At 45.2% G+C, this 27526-nt stretch overlaps 1 protein-coding gene across 1 annotated transcript in view; it reads left to right on the top strand.

The window, feature by feature from the left end:
• LOC126273335 (uncharacterized) overlaps window positions 1-27526 on the top strand; it is a 75063-nt gene that overhangs the window by 41781 nt on the left and 5756 nt on the right. Inside the window, exons 3-4 of the mRNA XM_049976881.1 lie at window positions 12080-12355; window positions 17369-17617. Of these exons, the coding sequence (XP_049832838.1) occupies window positions 12080-12355; window positions 17369-17617 (525 nt within the window). The remainder of the gene's footprint in view (window positions 1-12079; window positions 12356-17368; window positions 17618-27526) is intronic.

The following is a 27526-nucleotide window of genomic DNA, read 5'->3' as shown; positions in this document are numbered from 1 at the left end:
ATAATGTATTTAATTGTAATTAACATAGTTAATTAATTTAATTATTTTGTTTGTAACAATATCGAATACCATCTCCCAACATAACTGCAGCCACTAGCAGTGAATCCCGGCCCCTAGGTTACACAGTGATGAATGTACTGCCAACCTCACGCGGCCCCCACGGCGAGACACGCGGATCTCGTTGCTGCCGAGAGACTTTGCACACGCAGTGTATTTTGATAACCAGGGGACTTGTGCGAAACTTTCGTACTTTTGCAGCTTTAAACAGTGACTTTATTAGGAATAAGCGTAGTCATATGGATACGGGTAGGTGTGGGCAGCCCACAGATTTTTGAACAGCAGTTGCCCTTTAGGAGCAATGCTTCTCACTGATAGCTTCTAATGTTCTCTCAGTTGACATTCTAAAGTTGTCAATTATTGTTCATGACAGTAGTATTTACATCACTCTGTTGCTGAAAAAAGTTAATAATGAATGAGGGAATACAAACACAAAATTAAAGGAAGTAAACAGATGTAATTTACTACTCATGATAATGTTTGTCTCTCATCACATGCTTGTAATTTCTAACTTTCGGCCGTAGTATTTACACTTACCTGCTGTTGAAGAGAAGTTTAATAAGAAACAATAACATAAAATAAAGAAGTAAATAAATGCGAAGAGTATAGGTTAGAATGTACTGTTCGACATTTACCTAGAATATTACTAAAGCCACAATAATCTCTGACTGTATTTTGAGATTTTAATTGCACTTCGTACTTTGTGTAAGAGCGTTAGGCCATAGTACCAAATAAGTAAATCACAATGCAACACAACAGTGACAAAAACGTTTCTCGTCTCGAAAAGTGTATTCGTGTAGAAAATTCAACTTGTATCGCCGCGGCCGGAGAAAGGTCCTGCAAGAATGGGACCAACGACGACTGGAGAGAATCGTTCAACATAACAAAAGTGCAACCCTTCCGCAAATTGCAGCAGATTACAATGCTGGGCCGTCAACAAGTGTCAGCATGCGAAACATTTAAAGAAACATTATCGACACTGGCTTTCAGAGCCGAAGGCCTACTCGTGCACCCTTGATGACAGCGCGACACAGAGCTTTGCGCCTCGCGTGGGCCCGTCAACACAACATTTGACTCCTGATGACTGGAAACATGTTGCGGGGCCGGACGAGTATCGTTTCAAATTGTATCGAGCGGATGGATGTGTACGGGTATGGAGATCAACGTCATGACTCCATGGACCCTGCATGTCTGCAGGGGACTGTTCAAGCTGGTAGAGGGTCTGTAATGGTGTGGGGCGTGTGCAGTTGGAGTGATATGGGACCCCTGATACGTCTAGATACGACTCTGACGTACATAGGCATCCTGTCTGATCATCTGCATCCATTCATTCCCATTGTGCATTCCGACGGACTTGGGCAATTCCAGCAGGACAATGAGACACCCCACACGTCCAGAATTGCTAGAGAGTGGTTTCGGGAACATTATTCTGAGTTTAAACACTTCCGCTGACCACCAGATTCCCCAGACTTGAACATTATTGAGCATATCTAGGATGCCTTGCAACGTGCTGTCCAGATGAAATCTTCAGCCCCTTGTATTCTTACTGATTTATGGACAGCCTTGCAGGATTCATGGTGTCAGTTTCCTCCAGGAATACTTCAGACATTAGTCGAGTCCATGCGACATCGTGTTGCGGCGCTTCTGTGTGCTCTTGGAGGCCCTGCTCGATATTAGGCAGGTGCACCAGTTTCTTGGGTTCTTCAGTATATACTTATATCAGGCAGAGGATACAACTGCAAGAACCATGCAAGGTACAGTAAAGGTGCAGAAAAAGCGTTCCCGAACCTACAGAGCACAACAGTTGCGCGGTCCTAGTCCCCAAGCTAATAACACTCTCACCACAGCAACATAGCGCACTACGTATTAGTTCAAGCTGCATCAGTCAAGTACCCCTGCAAATACCATACGTAAACACAGGTGGATTCTGCTGTGCATAAACAGAAAACTAACGAAGGTGCGCTCTCTTGCCGTAAAGCATATGAAAAGAGTTCACATGATGTTTTCACACTGTGTCCGTTTGAACAGACTCAGTCTCCATGCAGCCCCAAAAGCATATATCATCGGCAATATGGCCACCGGGCACAAGGTGGGCAGCCTGCCCTTTCACACAACAGACAGCACAGTTATCCAGCAGTAGTCACGCCCTTCCTCTCGACTGGCGTACGCAGGTCCGCTCGACAACCAGCTGACAACCCCGACCGCTGTCGAACGCGCTTGTCGCGACCGCCTCGGGGTTCAACACAGATTGCTTCACGCCAAAGATGTACCGGTTGATGGAACAACTGATTCACATGCTTTTTGACAGTGTTTTGACACGACGATCTCTGCATTCCCATTCACAAAGATGAACGGCATACAGATTTCGTTGGACTTTGGTTAAGGCTATCCATCAAATCAGCAGTGTCGTCTGATGGGCGAACTGTTTTCGGATAGTTATGATTTTCGTTTGCTAAGGAGCCCGTTTCACGCTATTTTGACACTACGTTCTGCACCACAGACTTTGCTGTAGGTTTTACCAAAACACTTTCGGTCTTAAACTCTCGCGCAAACAGTTCCGCACACCTTTTCTACGAACTGTGCTTCGCATAATACTCGATAGTGAACACGTGCTGTTTAATGTGTCGCGTTGCATTCAACTCGTCACTAAACACGTCTGCTCCTCTCACTCACTCAAACGTAATGACGCAGAGAAGTACTTGAGAGAGAGCCTGCGGAAGGAGAGCATGCGCAGACATGTGACAGCAGCCGATCGCTGCACCGAAATCACGGTTTCCAGAATTTTTTGTGGTGGCAGTTCACCTGTACATTAACAAGGCCACTTCTACGTCAGTTTTGTAAACGTTTTCTGGGCAGTTTTATTTTGCTCAAATTTCTTATTTTCTAGTTTCTCTGCTGTGCTTGTCTTCGTTCTGTGATTAAAACTTGCAGTTTTAGAATCTTCTTTCCTTTACGTCCGATCTACTTTATTAATGGCGGCGTAAATGAATGTCTTCACTAGACAAGTGGAATACTCGATGGAGTAAATAAATAGTGAGCGCAGAGTATAGCCGAGCTAAGTAATAGTTAACGGAACAGGGAGATTGTCGATGCACGGTCCTTACCAAGTAGAACTGACTGAAGAAATAGTGAAGACCCAGCGAAGGGCGGCTCATTTCATCACGGAATCCGTTAGTCGGCGTCAGAGCGTTACAGAGATGCTCAACAAACTCCAGTGGCAGACGCTACAAGAGAGGCATTGTGCATCCTGGAGACGTGTACAATTGAAATTTTGAGAGAATACTTTCTGGGGAGAGCCGGACGACATTATTCGATCGCACATACATCTCGCGAAATGACCAGGATGACTTACCGACACTTATTCTTCTAAAGTACCATTCACGAGTGGAACAGGGAAGTAGGGATCCGTTGGCAGTACCAGAAGTATCCTTAGCCACATGCCGTCAGGTTGCTAGTAGAGTACAGATGTAGATGTAGGAAACACCCGTACGTCCAGCGGAAAACTCACAGACACTCCAACTAACGATCGAGTGTCGACATAGCAAAAGTATGAGGAGATTGTGAGGGTGAACACTGCAGAGATAAACTCAGCAGAAGACTGTAGGCCGTGCCATGGAGTGTAAGCACGGCTGTGCCACAAGCTGGCAGAACTGCACGCTGTCTCCGTCAACGGATTTTCCCCCGGATCGCGGACGTATGCATGGACTACGCAGGCGCCTCATTATTCTTTTGTATTTGAATCCGTAGTGGCTGTTGTTTCGGATTTTCGTATTTGTCCGAAAGAAGAGACACCACACGTTCATATAACTGATACGCCTCGATTTAGAATACTTATAATTTTATGTTATGACCATAAGTTTATATATAGATTTACATTATAAACGCTTTGATAACTCCTTGTAAAATTCTTATAAAATCTCTTTGACGAAGTGATTGCTTTACAGCTAATTTTAATCAGTCTGCTAGTTCGATTAAATAAGGTAGAATTGTCGTAGACTTTGCACGTTCAAGTCAGTAACCTTACCTTTTGTACTGTTATTGGCAACTTGATAAAGGATATTTGGGATCTGAAACCGGTTGTTTATGAAACAGTTACTATGCAGTACTACATACTGTATTCTGAGAACTTGCTGTTTCTCCGTGCCACCACGGCAAACATGTTTTGAGCGTTTCATAAATCTGTGCAACGACACTGAAACTTTCGAGAGACGCTAGATGCTTTTCCAAGGCAGAGAGCGGCTGCAGGGATACACTTAACGAGATTGTAATTTGTTTGCCTAACACATCTTTACCCTTCCCATAACATTTCGGTACCTTTTTGCCTAAGCTTATTTAGTTTAAAAAAAGACACATACTGTGCTATACTTAAGTGTCCAATGTTTTCTTTTTTCAGGTAAGTTTCTGTCGAACATGCTGCAGCGATGGTCGGCCGTGTGAAGAGAATGGTGAGTTTACTCAAGGCCTCAATGTTGACTGCGAAGCGCGCTCATTTCGTTTTTCCCTACAGGAATCTAATACAAGCTCTGCGTACCTTGTGCCGGTAAGAAATATGATGTTTTGTATATAAGAATTTTGTGACATCCGTTCGATGACAGTGTAATTTTAAGGAGAATAATCCCACCGCTATGCCTTAGTTCAAGCTAGAAATTTTCTTAATATGTCTAGACGCCGTTATGTATAAGAGTACCACCATACGTCAAAGTATATGGCACTCGCAGATGAATTTAGGACTGCTTAATACGTGTAGATATTTATAAACTAGAAGACACTTAGTCGTATAATTAGTACGGAGTAGAAGTATGCGCACCCACTGTATTCCGCTCCCTGTACAACTCAGTTTTTTCCGCAAGATAAGTTTGGTCAGATGTTCCCACCGCACCGCATCCTCTCTGTGTGCGGAGCTCTTCGCCGACTATCTCGTCACCGTGGTCGATGACAGCTCTCGTGAGAACCTTTCGAAGCATGTCGGCTTGCAACAGGCATGAAAGCGAGGAAATATGCAAATGCATTTCTTTGTTTTGTGGTATTGTGGCAGTCGTTACGGCTTTATCTGCCATCGTAATTAGACTGAATATGTATAGGGGAGGGGCCCATTTTTGTTTCGCACGTTTCTATCAAGATCGGAGTAGTCTCAGAAGGACGTTATAACTTATCGTAAATCGCAAGGTGCAGCATAAATTGGTCGTAACTCACGTTGGAGGGGAAAAAAAGGCTTCCTATTTTACAGTATGGCGCCACGTCAGCACACCTGACCGTTTCGTGCACAGTCTAAAAGATATCAAGGGGAATAAATGGTTTCTATGGTCGCGAGGAAACCTGGAGAAATAATGTACTTCGTATGCTGTACACATAAGAAATTCGGACGGCAGTCGCGATGTAGGGAAGGATGTTATGATTGAAACGACACCCTGTCGTGCAGGAACAAACTGATATGAGATCCCGGCTATCTGCAGAAATTGGCTGCAGTACCTGTTTCTTCTCATTTTGTGGCGTCCATAATTCTCAGAGGTATTAACATATACAAATAATAATACCTTTTGGGTACAGAGACCAATAATACAATGTTTACTGCTGGGTGTTCATTCTTATTTATGTGGAATTTGTTTCGATATGTAACATTTCAGATCAATCATGTAAAAATAGTGCCTACCTTTATTGCTAAATTAACAACGTTAATGTAACAATAACTGTCGTTCTACTACTGGAATCAGATCGGTTAAAAGTATTTATCTTTAATAGCGTAGTCCACTACAATTTGTAAATAATGGTAGTGAGGTCTTCCAGTGGATCCTCAGAATGTGCAACGTGTTAAGTAAGTTTAATTTACGGCTCACACGTTCCCGATACAGCATAGTGTTTTCTTCATAGTTCCGTATCAAAGGGCTATGAGCAAACCAGTGTCACCGACGCGCAATGCATTCTAGCTACATCTGAATGCAGAATATTTTGTCCCTTAAAAGACATTACTGAGTGCATAAAGTAACCTGAAATTAACAGATTTCTGTTACACAAACATCAAAAAAAGTTTTGCATCACCCCGGTTCCCAAAACTCCTGAAGATAGACGTTGACTGTGGATACTGTATCGCGGACACCGTCCCTTTGACTGTTCAGAGATGTGACTAAACCCGCCCAAAGACGTAAACAACTATGCATGAACAGCTCCTATTAGACGGACGACAGCCGATCAGTTCCGTCATTCCACCAGGAAGGAGGTACACGGCTCGTGTTGTCTGTAGTTCAACCATGCCTAGACGATCAATACCGCGATTCGATCGGCCCGCATTGTTACTTTGTGCCAGGAAGGGCTCTCAAAAAGGGAAGTGTCCAGGAGTCTCGGAGTCAACCAAAGCGATGTTGTTCGAACATGGAGCAGATACAGAGAGACAGGACCTGTCGATGGCATGCCTCGCTCAGGCCGCCCAAGGGTACAGTAGATGGCCGCTACGTACGCATTATGGCTTGGAGGAACCCCGACAGCAAAGCCACCATGTTGAATAACGCTTTTTGTGCAGCCAGAGGACGTCATGTTACGACTCAAACTGTGCGCAGTAGGCTGCAAGATGCGTAAGTCCACTCACGACGTCCATGGCGAGATCCATCTTTGCAACCACGACACCATGCAGCGCGGAACAGATGAGTCCAGCAACATACCGAATGAACTGGTCAGGATTGGCATCACGTTCTCTTCACCGACGAGTGTCGCATATAACTTCAACCAGAAAATCATCGGAGACATGTTGGGAAGCAACCCGGACAAGCTGAACGCCTTAGACACACAGTCCAGCGAGTGCAGCAAGGTGGAGGTTCTCCGCTGTTATGAGATGGCATTATGTGGGACCAACGTACGCCGCTGGTGGTCATGGAAGGCGCCATAACGGCTTTACGATACGCGAATGACGTCCTCCGACCGATAGTGCAACCATATCGGCAGCATATGGGCGAGGCATTAGTCTTCATGGACGACAATTCGCGCCCCCGTCGTGCACATCTTGTGAATTACTTCCTTCAAGATAAGGACATCGCCCTTCTAGAGCGGCCAGGACGTTCTCCAGACATGAAACCCATCGAACATGCCTGAGATAGCTTGAAAAGTGTTGTTTATGGACGACGTGACCCACCAACCACTCTGAGGTATCTACGCCGAATCGCCGTCGTAGAGTGGGACAATCTAGACCAACAGTGCCTTGACGAACATGTGGATAGTATGCTACGACGAATACTGGCATGCATCAGTGCAAGAGTACGTGTTACTGGGTATTAGAGGTTCCGGTGTGTGCAGCAATCTGGACCACCACCTCTGAAGGTCTCGCTGTTTGGTGGTACAACATGAGATGTGTGGTTTTCATGAGCAATAAAATGGGCGGAAATTATGTTTATGTTTATCTCTATTCCAATTTTCTGTACAGGTCCGGAACTCTCGGAACTGAGGTAATGCAAAACTTTATTTGATGTGTGTACCTTGTGCAGTACGTATAATATTGTTGGCCCAGAGACAACTGCAGCATTTTAATAAGCGTTGTTGTAGATATACACTCCTGGAAATGGAAAAAAGAACACATTGACACCGGTGTGTCAGACCCACCATACTTGCTCCGGACACTGCGAGAGGGCTGTACAAGCAATGATCAGACGCACGGCACAGCGGACACACCAGGAACCGCGGTGTTGGTCGTCGAATGGCGCTAGCTGAGCAGCATTTGTGCACCGCCGCCGTCAGTGTCAGCCAGTTTGCCGTGGCATACGGAGCTCCATCGCAGTCTTTAACACTGGTAGCATGCCGCGACAGCGTGGACGTGAACCGTATGTGCAGTTGACGGACTTTGAGCGAGGGCGTATAGTGGGCATGCGGGAGGCCGGGTGGACGTACCGCCGAATTGCTCAACACGTGGGGCGTGAGGTCTCCACAGTGCATCGATGTTGTCGCCAGTGGTCGGCGGAAGGCGCACGTGCCCGTCTACCTGGGACCGGACCGCAGCGACGCACGGATGCACGCCAAGACCGTAGGATCCTACGCAGTGCCGTAGGGGACCGCACCGCCACTTCCCAGCAAATTAGGGACACTGTTGCTCCTGGGGTATCGGCGAGGACCATTCGCAACCGTCTCCATGAAGCTGGGCTACGGTCCCGCACACCGTTAGGCCGTCTTCCGCTCACGCCCCAACATCATGCAGCCCGCCTCCAGTGGTGTCGCGACAGGCGTGAATGGAGGGACGAATGGTGACGTGTCGTCTTCAGCGATGAGAGTCGCTTCTGCCTTGGTGCCAATGATGGTCGTATGCGTGTTTGGCGCCGTGCAGGTGAGCGCCACAATCAGGACTGCATACGACCGAGGCACACAGGGCCAACACCCGGCATCATGGTGTGGGGAGCGATCTCCTACACTGGGCGTATACCTCTGGTGATCGTCGAGGGGACACTGAATAGTGCACGGTACATCCAAACCGTCATCGAACCCATCGTTCTACCATTCCTAGACCGGCAAGGGAACTTGCTGATCCAACAGGATAATGCACGTCCGCATGTATCCCGTGCCACCCAACGTGCTCTAGAAGGTGTAAGTCAACTACCCTAGCCAGCAAGATCTCCGGATCTGTCCCCCATTGAGCATGTTTGGGACTGGATGAAGCGTCGTCTCACGCGGTCTGCACGTCCAGCACGAACGCTGGTCCAACTGAGGCGCCAGGTGGAAATGGCATAGCAAACCGTTCCAGAGGACTACATCCGCATCTCTACGATCGTCTTCATGGGAGAATAGCTGCGTCTATTGCTGTTAAAGGTGGATATACACTGTACTAGTGCCGACATTGTGTATGCTCTGTTGCCTGTGTCTATGTGCCTGTAGTTCTGTCAGTGTGATCATGTGATGTATCTGACCCCAGGAATGTGTCAATAAAGTTTCCCCATCCTGGGACAATGAATTCACGGTGTTCTTATTTCAATTTCCAGGAGTGTATTATGAGTTGTCACCTTGTTTCCTCCTGTTGATAATGTATACCTGGCAGCATGTTGTGTCATATAAAGTGCCCGACCACAAAAAAAGCACTCAGAAGACTTGGTCGGATGTCATTTCTTTGAGACAGGTAGAATAACCGCCAGAGTGTATTAATGTTCTTCGTGATTAATGTTGTTACCAGACCTGGAATGGTACATTAGGGACGCAAAGAGTTTCAGATGTTGAGTGATCGCCGCGAAGAACCCAGAGATGCCGCGTCTTCGTGCCAAACAGCGTTATCAGCACAAGGGTGAGTTTGAAATCGGCCTCATTGTAGGTCTCCATTTTGCTGGCTGGTCGAATCGTGCAACATCCAGATGTGCGACAGTAACGAGATGCTGGAGTGCACGGGAACGTCAGGGCATAAATACACGGCGCCATGGTTCTGGCCTATCATGTCTGACCACCGTTAGAGAGGATCCCTGTATTGGGTACCAAGAACATTGTAAACACGTCACAACTGTTCCTGTTATCCGAGAACGTGTAATGGACTGCCTGCAACATTCTGCGTCATCCGCCACCGCTGGTCGGAGACTAACAGCAACCGGTCTAGGGACTTATCCTGCCATGCGTAACCTGCCTTTAACGCAACACAAACAGCTGCGTTTGGAGTGGTGATGTGATCGGAAAGCATAGGCTGTTGATGAATTGCGTCACATTGTGTACGTCGATGAATCGCCGTTCTGCACTACCCCAGACGATCTGGTCGTCGAGTATGGCGATGACCTGGGGAGAGTTGCTATTCATCCAGTGCTTTGGATTGTCACTGTGATGCTACCCTTGGCGTCATGGTGTGGGGGACTATCGGATATGACTTCAGGTCACGGCTGGTAGTGACTGAGGGAACACCTGAGGCCCCAACAGTACATCACGGACATGCCGCGTCATGTGTAATATCTCATGCGACAGTAGTGTTGTGCCATTTTTAACAGGACAATGCTCGTCCACGCATGGCGCGTGTCTCTTATCAACTCTCTGTGTGATGTTGAGGTTCATCCGCCGCCTTGAAGATCCGTATTAGTGTCCCCAGCAGAACATGTATGGGACCATCTCGTACATGAACTGCTGCTAGTCTCCGACGAGTGACGAATGGCAAGGGATGAAACAAATCATTACTTTTGTCGGGTGGTAGGCGCAGGTGTGAAGGGGCTACGATGTGCTTGGGGCACAACACGGCAATCCTGCCTTGTGGTGGTCAGACGTGGTCGACCGGAACTCTGACGCCGAGTATGCCTGCTCTCACGTTTCCGTGAAATCTGACATCGCCACTGTCACAGCTGAACAAATCTTTATACTGAACGATTCAGCTAGCCGGAGAAATGGAGGCACACGGTGATGCCCCTTTTAAACTCTGTCAGTTGCTTCAAAATGGTTCAAATTGTTCTGAGCACTATGGGACTTAACATCTGAGGTCATCAGTCCCCTAGAACTTAGATCTACTGAAACCTAACTAACCTAAGGACATCACACACACACATGCCCGAGGCAGGATTCGAACCTGTGACCGTAGCGGTCGCGTGGTTCCAGACTGAAGTGCCTAGAACCGCTCGGCCACACCGGCCGGCTCTTATCAGTTGCTGATAATGCTGTCTCACACGAGTACGCGGCATCTTCGTGTCCTCAGAGCGATCAGTCAACATCTGGTGCTCTTCGTGCCCCTTATGTACCCTTCGAGACCGGGTAACAAGTGTAAAAAGGAACAACTATAATGCCCTCTGGTGGCCGTTCTACCTGTCACAGAGAATTGAAACTAATCGATTACATACCCGCTGGTTTTGTGTAGATGTACGAAGTGACATTGACATCCCACCACGTCTTCCGTGTGATTTTACTTTTTTTGTGAGGTAATGTATTTATAATTTGCTAGCAGTGTAAAAAGGCAAACTGCCTGTTGGCTTCTGCCTCAGATTCTTCAGCCGACGTTTGTGTGATAATTTTTTATGACTTTTCACCAGCACGAGGGTTGTCAAAACTCCACGCTCCATAACTGGTGGCGGGCTGGAGTCGAGCTTGCCGCCGTAGATTATATGTATCTGGAGCACCGGCGTCCAAGACCCTTTCTATGGTCATTACTGCTCCGGTTGCCCCCGTGTTACTTGCAACCTTTGCTCGCTACCTCCAGAAAAATCATCATTCAAATGTCGGTCGAAGAAACCGAAACAGAAGCCAACAAGCAATTTGTCAACAGGTGCCCACGACAGCATTAAGCAGTACAGTATTGGAAATAGTGTGCTAAGCTGTGCTCATATGACCAGATCTTGGTTCTGTTATGCATTAGTCCCCACAAATTGGAAAACACCTACTCTAGGTAACATACCGGTAAAGCATTTCTCACGAAAAGTGAGAAAGTTGTATGACAGTCGTGCTCTACAACACTAATACAGCAGCGTTGCAGTCTGTTCGCGGCAACAGAAGATAGTTTCTCACTGTCAGACTATGGTCGAATGTACCGACGTCCTCGATTAGGTCCATAAGATCTCCGCAGAATGATAGTATATTACACTGTTGATGCTGTCTCCTTGTTAGATGGAGACTTTAATCTTGACGACCATACTTAGTGGTATTCGAGAGCAGTAGTGTGCATACCCTCAAACTTAAACAGCTTTAATACCAACTATGCTTTATTTGGACGCAGCACTGAAGAGGTGCACTTGAAACACGCCATTGACACATCAAGAGTTATTGAAGTTTCCAATCATGCGACAAATAAGAGTTTCACACCAGGACACTGAACATTGCATTGGAGTCTCCAGCCGACAGTACCAAACAATTATCCCTTTGGGGGCAAACAATATCCTTTAAAAATGCTCACATTAACACGAAATGTGACGTTGCGTAGAATGACAGCTTGAAGTTTACAGAGTAAACAAGATTTTGTCTTTCTACACAAGTTTTATGACGATGAAGATTTCACAAGTTATTTTTTTGCGTAACGTCATGTATGGGAAGCTTGCAAGGGAGCTTCGTATCTACTTTCATTGCCGGGATTTAAAAATATTCCCCTTTTCGTTATTATCCGGACATCTAGTTACAGCGAGAGCGCGCTCCTGCACGAGGTCTGTGTATTCGGCAGCGAAGACCGATGCCAGCGCTGGGTCGCTTTGCGAGGCGGCCCGGCCGGCTATCTGTGTGCTCATCGGCGTGCGTCACGGCGGGAGATAGCATCTGCTGATGGCATCTGGCGCGCCGCTAGCCGCTACGGCCGTGGACCCTCCGCTACGGAGCTGGAGCCTCCAGCAGCTGGAGACGCAGCCCCGCCGCCCTATACAAACAGCTTGGAGCTCGAACCAGCCGCCAGCGGCTGGTAAACACCCTGAGCAACGTATCACTTGTCACAGGCGTGTCACCAGTTAGAAGGAAGTCCGGCTGGGTAGTGATACTGGAAGGTCGGGAAGAAAACCACTAACGTGATTAGCATTCAGCAAGCGTACGTGAGACGATATTCATGCAAAGCAAAGCCATAAGAACAACCTGCACAGCACTGCTGAAATGAAACTTCTCTCCGACGCAGACACTTAGATGGCCAGTCCAATGTTACTGTAGACATCTGGAATATCGTATACGCTTAGGCACCTGCCATCTAACCTCCAGCTGCAGTGCTGCGTGAGGTTGTTTCGCGACTTATATACAGCCTACAGCGACGTTCATGTCGTAAACATGGCTTGCTCAACACCGTAACTTACCGTTTCCTGGCCACCCGTGTGTGTTAGCTCTGTCCACAATAGTAGTCGTCCGAGCCAGTTTCCGTCTCCAGGCGGGAAGGAGATTTAGTTCGCCCTGAGTATGTCGGTTAGTTCTTTCCCTAATCCACCTAAATGAGTGGCGATCGGAGACGACTACGCTGATTCCAGGGGCGAGTACTTTTCCCACGACGGACGGTGTTTTCCGGCACCCGTTTCCAGGAAGCAGCAGGTGACAAAAGCTTTGTTAGCGACCGCAGGAAATGGCCAGTGACAATACCTACACTATGCTCCTGATTCTAACTGTCTGGAAGGCCTGAATGTTAAATAATTCGCGATCTGGAGTTCGGGAAATCGAGGAATTGTCCAGCAGCCCTCGTGGGGTTGAAATGGCACGACATGAGCCCTCTAATCCGGAGTTTGTGTGTTACAGCGGTCATCATTCCATAATTCTGGAGTTAGTGATACTTCGTGACCAATGAGGTTACTTTCCCGGCACAGAAAGTCTGCAAAGTATTCTAAAGTGTATTCCTGTGCGCCGGCCGCGGTGGTCTCGCGGTTCTAGGCGCGCAGTCCGGAACCGTGCGACTGCTACGGTCACAGGTTGGAATCCTGCCTCGGGCATGGATGTGTGTGATGTCCTTAGGTTAGTTAGGTTTAAGTAGTTCTAAGTTCTAGGGGACTAATGACCAAAGCAGTTGAGTCCCATAGTGCTCAGAGCCATTTGAACCATTTTGTATTCCTGTGCCCGGGCGTGGAATTCTGCTTAAGGGGTTTCCCTGTTTTTCTTGGCGAGTGTTGGCAATTGTAACATATGAATTGTTTCGTAAAGAGAGAGATCTCAGAGCAGGGAATGGAGGCATTAGCTCGCTGGAGGTTGTATTGGATAAACTTGCGGACTTGTCTAGAATTAAACTGATATCAATAAAAATCATTTGTTCCCGTGCGAATATGAGTGTGGTGTTGGTCAAAACAAGGCTGGTGATCCATATTTAAATCGATTTTACATATGTGGCGGGACAGATAATTACTCCGGTTGTTCAGTAAGCGTTTCCGATTAAGTCCACGAAGCAGTAAATTGCATGATTTGTCTCGCGCCCTCCATGTTGCAAGACGGCATAGATTCATGCCACGGCCCATACTATATGTCTCTGCGTGACTCCACGAAAGCTCAGAGACACGGACGAAAGCAGTGTTTCGGTAATACCTAACGTCCCAAGGAACCCCCTGTTGGTACGAAGCCAGGAGATTTCCTCTCAGTCAACCATTCATTCGTTCACAAACGTATCCAGCTCTAATTTTCTCCAGGCATTTCTTCTGACTTAATGCTTTACTGATAATGTTCCAGCTGCATTTGCCGTAGGTAGTAGGCTGTACCGGAGAAAGTTGGACCAACCCAAACTGTAAAACACATACTTAATCTTTCCTAAAGCTGTGTACGAGAGAGATCTGATGATAATAGATTGAGAATGAAACGGGGATAATGATATAAAACGTGGACATGTGTGAACATATGAAGCGACGTAACGCATTAACTGAGCGAAAGTCTGTGAAACCTTATTACTTTAATGATTAAAATTCTTCTGGGTAATATGCCGCGTCATTTCTAAAAAACTAACAACAATAATAGTAGCACCTACCCCATGCAAAACCAGTCGTGCCCTGAGGAAGGCCGTTGCAATTCGGCCGAAACGTCGGTTTTAATTTATTATTGTTGTTAGTTTTTTAGAAATGACGCGGCATATTACCCAGAAGAATTTTAATCACTATGACACCGGCCGCGGAAGCCTACGTTCTTATAACTTATTACTCTAAGTTCGAAAAAAAAAGAGTCACGTAATCAGAAACGATTAGGACCTCCTTTTGTTACTATTTTACTATTAACAGTCGGGGAAGGCTTTTAACAACTACCGGAACGTTATGGTGCAATGAGGCCAGAATTCGTTTCTGAAACCTTGACGCATAGAATAGCTTTTGCTGAGATTTGGGGAGAAAGCAGACGTTACTAAGGCGTTGCACTACATCAACACAAAGATGTTCATTGTTTTCCAGAGCGGGACTTGTAGCTGGTCGATAAACTCAACCACATTTCTTTTCGTACCGTGACAAAATTTAATTACGTGAGCCATGAGCTCTATAATGCTGATTCAGGAAAAGTCTGATTCCGAAGTGCGGGGCGCACTTTGTTGTTTAAAATGTATAAGTACTTGCGTTCATGGAATCATCGAAGTAAACTAATGGTGTCACCACACAGCATAAAGCACTGCCTGTATTTCGTCCAGCGATACGACAATATGATCAGGTAAACACCGTTCGCGAAGCATACGCCAGGACCGCATACGACCGTTTGATTTGCCGCGTCGTGTACCGTGATTTGTTAGTCTGTAAGAGCCGTTCCCGTCGTCTTTTCAGGAGCTTCCAAATGCCGTTAGAAAGTACGTTATTAACAGCTAAGGCCTGAGTTTTTGTTCTTTAATTTTAAAAATTTTAAATTTTAAATGTCATTATAGTTGGTGGTATTAGCTTAAATACAAGGCAAACGATATGAAATATTTTTTTTTTACCTTTATTACAATTTTTTCCAAAAAGTAACCTCAGAGTAGCCTCACGTCACAGTCAAACAGTCGTCGACAAAAATTACTTCATGCAAGTGGTATTGATAAAAAAAAAGACTTTTCTCTCGTTGACGCACTAAAATACCTTGCATTGGCATTCTATATTTTGAATAGCATCATTTTCAAATCTTTCACGGAGAACAACAAAAACTATCCAACGATCTCCAAGATTCTGGGTTCGAATTTCGTTTGAATCTAAAAATCTCATATTTCTTATTTTGTTCCGAAAACAGTTGGGAGATTTTTTTGTTTCATCCTTCCGCTTTTCCTCACAACTGTTTTACTAGTTGTTGGAAGCCCATGAGTTACTATAGAGTGTAGTCAAGTAGAGATTTTTGTCTATTGACTTATGAACGTATTACGGAAGGAAGATTGGGTTACTTATGAACTTGTTACTCAATAATTCAGATGTCTTACATCGGTAGCAGCGAAAAGAAGGCCGATATCATAATTATTTTTTGCGATCTGTACTGTAAATGGATTGGACTCCACCAACGTACGAATTATGATCTCCAACCACAAGTAGAGAAGTTACGTCAAGCTTCGTACCATCTTTTTGTTCGCATTCTTTCTTGTAACTGTGTCGTCTTCTTGATAATTAGGTAAGAAATATTCGCTTGCTTCAGTATGTCTCTGGATACCAAAGTTACACGTTCCCCTGCCTACAATAATTTGCTGAAACCGATCAGGAAATAAATGGATTTAAGTTTTAAGTAATTCATTTGTGTAGAGAGATTGGAATTTTATACTTGTAAACAAATTTCCGGTAAGTAGCCTGCAACAGGAGCAGGTGGAAGCAGTGCCCGATACAGACTTAAGTGAAAAAAGAATTGCGATACCTCCTAATATTGCGCCTGACCTCCGCGCGTAGTGCATAAATTCGACGAGGTATGAACTCGAAAAGTCGTTGGAAGTTTCTTGGAGAAATATTGAGTCATGCTGCCTCTGTTGCTGACCGTAATTGCGGAAGTATTGCCGGGCACGAACTGACCTCTCAAATATGTCCCATGAATGTTCGATGGGATTCATGTCGGGTGATCTGGTGGCCGTTCTGGATATTCTCTCGAACTGTTCAGAATTTTCTTCAAACGAATCCCAAACAGTTGTGGCCCGGTGACACAACATCGTTGTTTGGGAACGTGAAATCCACGAATGGCTGCAAATGGTCTCCAAGTACCCGAACATAAGCATTTCCAGTCAATGATTAATTCAGTTGGACCAGATGACCAGTCCATTCCTTGTATACGCAGCCGACAACATTATGGGATCACCACAATTTGCGAAGTGCCTTAGTGACTACTTGTGTACAAGGATATGCACCACATTGGAACCCTACCATCAGCTCTTACCAGCTGAAATCGAGGCTCATCTGACCAGGCCACGGTTTTCTAGTCGTCTATGGCCCAACCAATACGGTCACGAGCCCAGGAGAGGCGCTGCAGATGGTATCATGTCGTTAGCAAAGGCACTCGTGTCGGTAGTCTGCTGACATGGCCCATTAACTTCAGATTTCACAGCACTTTCCTAATGGATGTGTTCGTCGTACGCCCACATTGATTTCTGCGGTTACTTCACGCGTTGTTGCTTGTCTGTTAGCACTGAGAACTCTATGCAAACGCTGCTGCACTCGGTCGTTAAGTGAAGGTAATCAGCTAGTGCGCCGTCCTTGGTGAGAGGTTGTTGTTGTTGTGGTTTTCAGTCCTGAGACTGGTTTGATACAGCTCTCCATGCTACTCTATACTATGCCTGAAATGTGGTATTGACAGCGCACTCCTGACACTGTGGGTCTCGGAATATTGAATTCCCTAACGATTTCAGAAATGGAAAGGCCCATAAGTCTAGCTCCAAGTACCGATCCGCGTTCAAAGTGTGTTAATTCCCGTCGTGCGGCCATAATGACATCGGAAACCTTTTGACATGAATCGCCTGAATCAAGTGACACCTACGCCAATGCACAGTTCTTCTGTACCTTTTGTACCCTGTATATGTGCATGTCACTATCCCATGAGTTTTGTGACCCAGGTGTAAAGGGCCAGAGGCGTCTGTGACAGGAAGTGAGCTCCGCACGCAGCCGCCGAGCGGCTGTCGGCGGCAGGTTACGCCCCCGCACAGCGCAGGCCGCGCGCGTATCCGGGTGTGGCTGGCCCGCCTCCAGGCACGGCGCCCGCCGCCGTCAGCCGCCGCCGCCGCCGCCGCCGCCCCCTGTGTCCGCGTGAGGCGCGTGCGCCGCCTGCCAAGGGCGGCCCTTGCGCTGCCAGCGGCCGCCGACCCGTAATCCGCGGGCCTCCACGTCCGTTCCGCCGTACAAAACTAAAAACGAGCCTCACACACCTCGTTCCGCGACTTCTTTGCAATATTTAATTGTGCTGATTTCCTCCAACCCTTTAAATTTCTTAAATTTATTTGTTACTTCACTCCATAATCTATATTTGCGGCTTCTAATTGGTTTGGACTGTAACCTGTATTGAAGCATTTCCTTCATGTAACCCAAAGAAATACCACCAGATTGAAGTCGCCGTATTTCTTCTTCGTGTTCTTCGTACGGATCGTCAACAATCTCATCATGTTTGTTGAACAGATTAAACACTTTGGTCCCAACGTTAAACAATGGCTACTGAAACTGTTTAACAATTGCATGGAAACATGTCAGATTCCCACAATCTGGAGGAAGACTAAATTTATTGCCATTTTAAAACCAGGCAAAAATGCTGATGACCCCAGAAATTTTCGACCCGTATCACTTCTCTGCCATATATTTAAAATCTTTGAAAGAATACTCCAGGATCGCCTCTCCAGTGCCATAGAACCCTACCTAATCCCCCAACAAGCAGGTTGCCGCCCAGGGAAAAGCACTACATCACAGGTAATTAACCTCACGCAGCTGATTGAAGACGGCTATGAGAACTGGGAAATAACCGGTGTCGCCTTTATAGACTTGACAGCCACATATAACACCGTCAACTTACGACTGCTAATAAAGAAGCTGTATGCCAGGGACTTTAAATTCACATCCACAGTTAGAAGTCTGTTAGAGAACCGTAGGTTCTCTGTGGAATTCCAAGGGATGCATAGCAGGTGGCGGGCCCGAAAAATGGTCTCTCTCAGGGCAGCGTACTGGCACCCTTACTTTTTAACATATACACCAATGATCAACCACTGCCAGCTGGTACGGAAAACTATATCTACGCCGATGACCGTGCTATGGCCGTATAGGGTGACTCCTTTGAGGATGTTGAGACAAAGCTCACGGATGCGCTAGACATGCTCTGTCAGTACTACGCCGACAATCAGCTCAAGCCGAACCCTAGCAAAACACAAGTTTGCGCCTTCCATCTCCGTAACAAGCAGACATCCCGTAAGCTGCGTGTCTTTTGGAAGGACACACTCCTCGAACACTGCGTTAACCCCAAATACCTAGGAGTAACCCTAGACAGGGCTCTGACGTATAAAAAGCACTGTATTAACACTAAAATGAAGGTGAGTGGCAGAAATAATATTCTTCGGAAAATTACGAACTCCTCCTGGGGCGCAAAGCCAGAGGTGGTGAGGACCACAGCACTAGCAGTTTGCTTCCCAGCAGGCGAATATGCAAGCAGTGTCTGGTACAACTCTACCCACGCTAAACAGGTCGACATTGCTCTGAACGAGACCTGCAGGCTCGTCACTGGATGTCTGAAACCGACGCCAACAGACAAGCTCTACCATCTTGCTGGGATTGCACCTCCTGCAGTGCGAAGAGAAGCTGCAGCCTATAGTGAAAGAGCGAGGGCTGAGATGACAGAGAGCCACCTCCTCCACAAAACTCAGCCAGCCACCAAACGCTTGAAATCTAGACGCAGTTTTCTCAGAGCAACCGAAGATTTTAGCGACCAACCTGGATCTAGGGTGGAGAGATGGAAGCGGTCGGGAGAAGGGCACTGGATGAAACAAAAGGAAGAATTGGCACCAGGTTACGATGAGGACTGGGTGGTCTGGAGATAACTAAACAGGCTACGCACCAACACTGCACGGTCAAGAGATAACCTTCTGAAGTGGGGATATTCTACTACATCTAATCTCTGCGACTGTGGAGAGGTGCAGAAGACCCAGCACATGTATAACTGCCCTGAATGTCCTTCACACTGCACTTTAGAGAATGTGATGTCGGCAACCCCAAATGCTGTCGACGTAGCCCGCTTATGGGACAAATGCTTATTACATTTTGTTTCTGTGCGCACATATTTGTATATATATTTATACATATTTTCATATGCCTGTAATTAATTTTTTTCTGTGTGCTATTCATTTTTTTATATTCCTGTATCCATGGTGCTTCTGACACGAACAAAAAAATGTGGTACATACAGCCCCGCAGCAATCAGCAAGGTATCGTCATCAGCACACGTACTGCTTATCAACAAGTGTAGGAAATAATCATACAAATGTTCGATAATCGTTCGATCCCTTAAGGCACTTTCCGATTCCTTAGGTTCGGAAAATATTCATTGATCTTGTTATTGAAGTCGAGAACTATATTTTCTGGATTCATATTGCCCATGGAATACATCTCACGTATATGATGCACTCTCGTCCAAAGTAGCTAACAGTCAACTGTCAACCAGGGAGCCTCGTTAGCAAGAATACTGTCTCTTCCGTGCGCTGTAGTCGACTGACGTCGTGTGTTTCGATGTTTGTTTAGGTGTCGCGTCCCCATACTACGGCGAAGTTACCTCGCATCGGACGGACGGACGAACAGATAATAATTGTCGGAAAATAAAAAATAAACTTTTCACGCGAGGGAAGACTTGAACCAAGGACCTCTTGTTCCGCAGCTGCTCAAGCTAACCACTGGACCACGGCGCTCCTGAGGTCATGCCCTCCTTGATGTTGCCTATCTTTGACATGGATTACTCAGTTTGTATATTTTGCTTATTTTTTTTCATAGTTCCGCACAACTTCTTCCTGTTTTCTCGATTGATCTGTGTTCAGTTTTTCATGGCCCATCCAATGTGCCAACTTATAACTAAATCTGACGGAGGTGCGATGGGGAGGTTCCCTTGTAAGTTTCGCTATCATGTTCATTCAAAGCTCAGAGAATTATTTAGTGGCTATACCGTCTTCGACTGTTTAGTCATAAACAACAGTCCAGAAACATTGCTTGCGCGATGGCTGTATGAAAGCAAGCCTTTGATTGAGACTCCCACTACACGACTTTACCGTGCTTTGGCACAGCCATCGTCCAAGCAGTGATCATGGACCAGTGATAATGACCAGACAGTAGAAACAAATGTAGCCGCTACATAATTTTGTGTGCATTGAGTAAAATAAACACTGTAGTGAAAAGGAATATTCGCAGTGATGAGCTATTTGATTAAAGGTCTCCGGACACACCTATCAGCGCGGAACAGACCACTATAAGTGACGACAGGCGGCCCCGCCAGCACCAAAGGCAGCGGGCAGTACTGTGTTATCATTAGAGAAGTAGTGACAGAAGCATGGGTCGGTTGGGAGAGTTCAGTGACTTCAAACGTAAACTATTCGTCACATATCACCTGAGTAACAAACCCATCACAGACATATCAACCTTCCAAAGCTGACCAACTCGACAGTTGGTGATGCCACTGTGTGGTGGAAGGAAGAACCACAGATAAACCAAGGCCAGGCAGACTTCATGCACTGACGGACCGGGATGGTCGAGCAGTGCGGAGGGCCGGTGTAAAAAGTCGCATCAAATCAGCGGATGGGATCAGTCGCGAATTTCAAAGTGCTTCCAGCAGTCTAGCTAGCGTAGTGACTGAGAGAAGGCAGTTAAAATGAATGCGGTACAATAGTAGAGCACCTTCTCATAAGCCACACATTTCTGTTGTCAACGGGGAGCTATGTTTGAGATGGTGCAAATAGCGACGTGATGAGCCACGCTATACTCTACAGTAATCAGATGGAAGCATTTGCGTTTTGCGAGTGCCTGAAGAACATTACTAGGAATCATCTGTAGGGCTAACAATTACGTGCGGTGAAGGTGGTGTATCAGGATGGGAGTGTTTCTAGCGCTTAGGGTGTCGTCCCTGTACTGCGACTAAAAAGTGCTAAATGCGGAAGGATATGAACATACTTTACAGCACTGTGTACTGTATACACTACAGCAACAGTTTGGAGACGGCAGTTGTTTGTATCAGTGCTGAAATGCCCCCTGTCATACACCACCATCTGTGAGGCAATGGTTTGTCGACGAGAGCATTTCTGAAATGGACTGGCCTGCGCAGAGTCCCGACCTGAAGTCAATGGAATACCTATGGGAAGACTTAGAAGTCCACTGCGCCTTAGACCCCAGCGCCCAGCGTAGCTTAGTTTCATTTCCTGAGGAATAATGGGCAGCAATTCCTACAAAGACATTCTGACACCTCACTGAAAGTGTCCCCAGCAGAGTTCAAGCTTTTTTTAAAGGCTAAGACTGGACACACCCCATATTAATATCCTCTAGCAGGTGTCCGGATACTTTTGATCTCATAGTCTCATACTGTACTCTCATCCAATAACGTGGCAAATATGAACAGCGCGTGGTATTGAACTACGCATAAGTTAAAGAGGCAACTGACGTGGTTGGTCTAAATACAGCAAGTTCCATGTCATCAGGGTGTGGATTATCGTGCTTGCTAGTTGTCCGTGCTCAGTTTCGCGATTTTGGAGAAAATAAGAAATGAAGCCTGTAATGTTCTGTTATAACTGGAACGAATACTTTCGTTTAGGTCACACTGTTACGCATGTGATTCAGGTGTTATTGTCCAAAGACGATTCGAGCTGCAATACTACCGGCAGACTTCCCTGAAATACTTTTCCGTTGTTTCTCATTTCATCTTCAGGTATATGCGGGTACTTGGCCCTTGTGATATGTCCACGGTCAGTTTCCTGCCTGTATGTTTGTCGTAATTTTTTTCTAAAATGGTTGAAGTGAACAGGGCGTATTCGGCAAAGGAAGACATCGAAAACTAGGCGATGAAGCGACTTCCTATCACGCGTATCTAGAAACCGAATCACGTGGATCTGTTGTTAGATTAGCCAGGATAGAATTCGTTTCTCTACATCGATACTTTGACTCTTCGGAAAATGAGAACCGTGATATTAAAAAAAAAAAAAGAATGGTTCAAATGGCTCTGAGCACTATGGGACTTAACATTTGTGGTTATCAGTCCCCTAGAACTTAGAACTACTTAAACCTAACTAAACTAAGGACATCACCGACATCCATGTCCGAGACAGGATTCGAACCTGCGACCGTAGCAGTCACGCGGTTCCGGACTGAGCGCCTAGAACCGCTAGACCACCGCGGCCGGCATCCTGTAAAAGCTGAGTGAAATACAAGAACAGTAAAAAATAGACTATTATTTCTCCAAGGTGAACTGAAAGCTGGCTATATGACATGCAATGTCTTTTAGCTATAATTTTGTAAAGAAGCTGTCTGTTTCCGGCAAGTAACACGTAGGAAATACAGTGAGCCTTCAAATGTATGCTTTGCAAATACAGTAAATAGCAGTATCTGGTCCGCGTTGACCCACATTATGGGGTGGTTGCTGTAATAGACCTGTGACATAGACATCTCTTATCTGAAGGTTGCATACTTACTTATCTATAAAGTACTGATACTGACGTGCCTTTTATTTCCCTCTTGTAGTGTATCATCTCTGAAAGTGTTCTTCGTGATCAGCATTACTATGAATTATGGGATGTCGATATAATTTATCGACATGGTGAACCACAAAAACAATTAAATCTTGTCCCGCTCATTTGGGGCACAGATGACTTCTTTTTCTGTAGCATTTACCCCTAAGTGGCAGGATGTGCTTTATAGATCTAATGTCAACGTTTTACACTTGCTTGTGACATGTTGGGTTGAATTTTTGCAAAGTAGAGGTCATTGTCTTGTAATGTGCGTTGCAGGATCTTTGGACCTTCTTGTATCGACCTTCGATGTGTTTCCTATCATCACAATTGTATCGTCTTCTTCCCGCAACATGTGTCAAAACCACTGTAAATGGTTTTTTGAATTTTCCCATGCCGGTGCGTCTTCCAATGTCATCATTTGAACTGTGATCCACTAATGAAACATTCTAAGGATATTTGCTTCGAGCCATTTGGTACATCGGCAAGAGCCGCCTTACATAAGCCACCAGTTGGTGTCGTGACTGCATACAGAGTTCGCTTTAGAGCGTCCTCTCCTAAACACAACAGCAGAAGAAAATATAAGCTTATATGCTGTAGTAAAAATATGTTCAGAGTATAGTCCAAATGGTTTAAGAAAGTAAAATAGGAATATTTTTTATTCTTTGAGAACAACGCCACGGTATCAGAAATTTATTTACTGTGACCTTTTAGTGCTGAGTCTTCCACGTGAAACGAGTCATTCTTTCAGATTTCGGGAGTATGACTAATATTCTGAGCTTGTAAAACATGCATAAAATTATTCGTCAGTTAGTTCGGGGGATTTTTTTGTCCTCGTGAGTAAAATGTTGCGACACCTTTACCCGCTTCGGATACTTGCTTTCAGCTGTCGTTTACATAAATGTGAAGAGTATAATCGGCTTACGTTATTGAGCCATACGCGTGTAATCACACTGCTATATCTATTTAATCCTATAATTATTTGCAAACCTGAACGCAGAATGGTAGTACAAGATCTACGTAGATGAATGAGATACGAGAAGACTCTATTTATCCTGTAAAATAGAAAAAAAGCAAGCTTTCAAAATATACTGTTGGTTTATGATTTCATCTCAAACAACAGAGGAGACCAGATAGGCTTGTATTACGCCAGTAAATTCATGGTTAATCTGTTCCGTGTGGACGTTTGTGGCTACTGATGACATTTAATACCTGCGAGCAACGAAGAGAGTATATTATCGTGAAAATTTCATAACGTATTTCTTTGCATATTTCTTCTTTTTTGTGCTTGTTACACTGTCTTTCCGCACACCCTTTTCTAAGCATCCTTGCATGAGAAAGATTTCTATTGATATCTGTTCCCTTCATCACTAGCGTCATTTTTTTTCTCCCTCGCTTATCCTCTATTGTGGCTACCATTCCCGTACTCTTCTTCATCAACGCTCTTGCACCATTCTCTTCATGTTGCCATATCATTGCAGCCTACGCTTCTCCATTTCCTCAGTCACATTTTTTTTACTTCTATTATAGTTATTTATTTATTTTATTACGGTCCTGATACTCCCCAACTTGTCCTCAAAAAATAATTTTTAGCTGCTCATAATCTTGGCCGGTTTCTCTACGTCTTTGCTGTGTTTTCACTTTATAGGGTAGTATATTTCCAATAATTGTCCCATACAAGCTTTTCTTTCAGTCTTCATAATTTTTGCGACAGTAACAGGAAATTCCATCATTGAATTTTTTATACCTAGCTAGGTCTCAGATTTCTTTAATGAAATACCTATCTCATTACACCGTATTTTAAAAATTAACAACCTTAAATATTTACATTCCTGATAATAACTAATAGTTCCTCCGTTTACTTCAGTATGCTGCATCTACTTTTCTTCGGTCAGATATTTGGTTGCACTGATAATTCTTTGGAAATCCGCCTTTGCATTTGCTTCCATTAACTTAATCATTATGTGCTCTATATCAGACTCATCAATGGCTAATGTTTTGAAACTGATAGAGCTTTTACGAAACGAACAAAATGACAACTGACCTTGCTATCTGAAGAGATGACATGTCTTGTGTCACCTATTCGCCAGTAAACTACACTTTTCGCAAATAAATAGGAAGAAAAGAGATTTTATCACGGTTGCGAACCTGTAATTTGTGGAAAATGGCAAAAAAATATTCAGCGAGCAAGTACCATTAGCGACGCTTTGTTTGAGGTAGCATTTTTTTTATTGCAAGAAAAGCATCTTCCTTTAATTGCGCGTTATGTGTATATAAATACATATTAGTTAGCGGCTGTTACATTGTATCCTGCGTTTTACCGCTACTTTCGGACATCAGGATCGTTTAAATTTGATCTCAGGATTGTTATCCACCCGCCGCTGATCCAAATAGAATTGCAAGTAATCTATATTCCTGTTGACCCTAGTCCCTGATGTGTGAGACAACTGGAATGCAAACTGAAAGGAACAGGTGTCTGTCTGTGGGTACCAACCCGAACGTGGAGGCACATTGGTTAACCAGCTATATGCATACTCTTATTTGTAACGCCAGTTCGCAAATTCATCAACGGTCCTTTCCCCAGTCAAATGGTTCAAATGGCTCTGAGCACTATGGGACTTAACATCTGAGGTCATCAGTCCCCTAGATCTTAGAACTAATTAAACCTAACTAACCCAAGGATATTACACACATCCATGCCGAAAGCAGGATTCGAACCTGCGAACGTAGCGGTCGCGCGGTTCCAGACTGAAGCGCCTAGAACCGCTCGGACCCACGTGCCGGCTTTCCCCAGTCCATCCGTCCGTCCGTCTATCCCGAATCCCGATACAATTTTTTTTTCGCACTCCCCTTAGTCAGTTCAAACAAATGCATTAAGAGATAACAACACTCTTTCCATCCCTCCTTGTCAGTTGGTCAGTACCCCATCATCCGCTAGCACGTATTTGGGAAGAAATTAGAAACTAACCTACATCTTTTCTTAGTGAGCAGTTTGAAGTGATATTATTCATTTTTAGTATTTCTGAAATATATGTCTCGGCAAAATTGTCTCGAAGCACATTTCGTAATAACTGTAATTATCATCTGTAATCGTTCCAAGCATTAAAACAATTAAGAATCTTCAATATAGACCGATTCTTCTTTCTTAGCCCTTCGAGGAGGCGAGTGCTGATTGCGTTCGAAGTTGCGAATCTCTGTTATATATTACGAATCTTGAGTCTACTCCACAGCGTTTCTGGAAGGATTATAAACTTCTGTTTTACCTCTGCTGACAGTTTGTACCTTTCGGCATGAGTCAAGATAGTCGATTGTAAACAGACAACCTACATCGACATCTACATCGATACTCCGCAATCGACCTTCCCCGTTCCTCTCGCAAACAGAACGAGGCAAAAACGACTGTCTATATCCCTCCGTATGAGCCCTAATTTCTCGTGTTTTATCTTCGTGCTCCTTATGCACTGTATTTGTTGGAGGCAATAGAATCGTTCTGTAGTCAGCTTCAAATGCCGGTTCTCTAAATTTTCTCAAAAGTATTCTTCGAAAAGAACGTCTTCTTCGCTTTAGGGATTCCCATTCGAATTTCCGAAGCATCTTCGTAACACTTGCGTGTTGTTCTAATCTACCTGTAACAATTCTAGCAGCCCGCTTCTGAATTGCCTCGATATCTTCCTTGGATCCGATCTGGGACGGATGCCAAACACAGCTTTCTGATATTCAAGCTCCTTACACGAACGGAGCGCTGCAGGTGAAGAACCCAGTTTGCAGCACCGCGCTAACAGTGGCACCGGAGGCTTGGCGCCTGCACACACACACACACACACACACACACACACACACACACACACACACACATTTTGTTTACGGTGGCAGAGCACAACATCAAAGCCGTGCGCCCCCAGCTCCCGGTCTGGGTAGGGTCACGTGGGGGAGAATGGGAAGAAGGGTGGGGGAAGGGGGCCACGTCCCACGTGGCTAGTCGCTAACCCCCGACGCCGTGCGACCACGCGGCAGTAGCACGTGTGACTATGCTACCGGCTGTAACGCTCTGTCTGTTTTCTCACACTACCGATCGCTGCGCGTTGCTGGAAGCAGAACTCCACCTCAGTTCTGGAACGATTTGGTGAGTGCACCTTTTTCTTTCGCCAGGTACAGGTAGCTCACATGTTTTTCTTTCAACAGCTTGCGTATTTCAAAGGCCAAATTCAGAATGAGACACGAATTAACTTATTTATTTAACTCATTAAAATCAGTGTAAATATTATTTTGATTCATTGCTTTATTATTATTATTATTATTATTATTATTATTATTGGTATTATTAATATTATTGTCATTACAGAGCAAAATTATATCCGGTTTGCAATATATTCTAACAGTTACACCCAAAGCAACCCCTGTGAATTGAATCGCGCATGAATAACCAGTAGTATGTGTACGTGAGTGTGTGGTTATGGTGTATGAGGGGTGGGGGAGGGGAGGGTGATAGTGTGCGCGCATTTAGGGCGTTTCGTAGTGAGTTTACTACTGCCTTCTGTAGATTAA

This window comes from Schistocerca gregaria, chromosome 5 (genome assembly GCF_023897955.1).
Source record: "Schistocerca gregaria isolate iqSchGreg1 chromosome 5, iqSchGreg1.2, whole genome shotgun sequence".
NCBI classification, from domain to species: Eukaryota; Metazoa; Arthropoda; class Insecta; order Orthoptera; family Acrididae; genus Schistocerca; species Schistocerca gregaria.
Note: the sequence above shows the minus strand (reverse complement) of the source record. Positions and strands in the feature narration are given on the sequence as shown.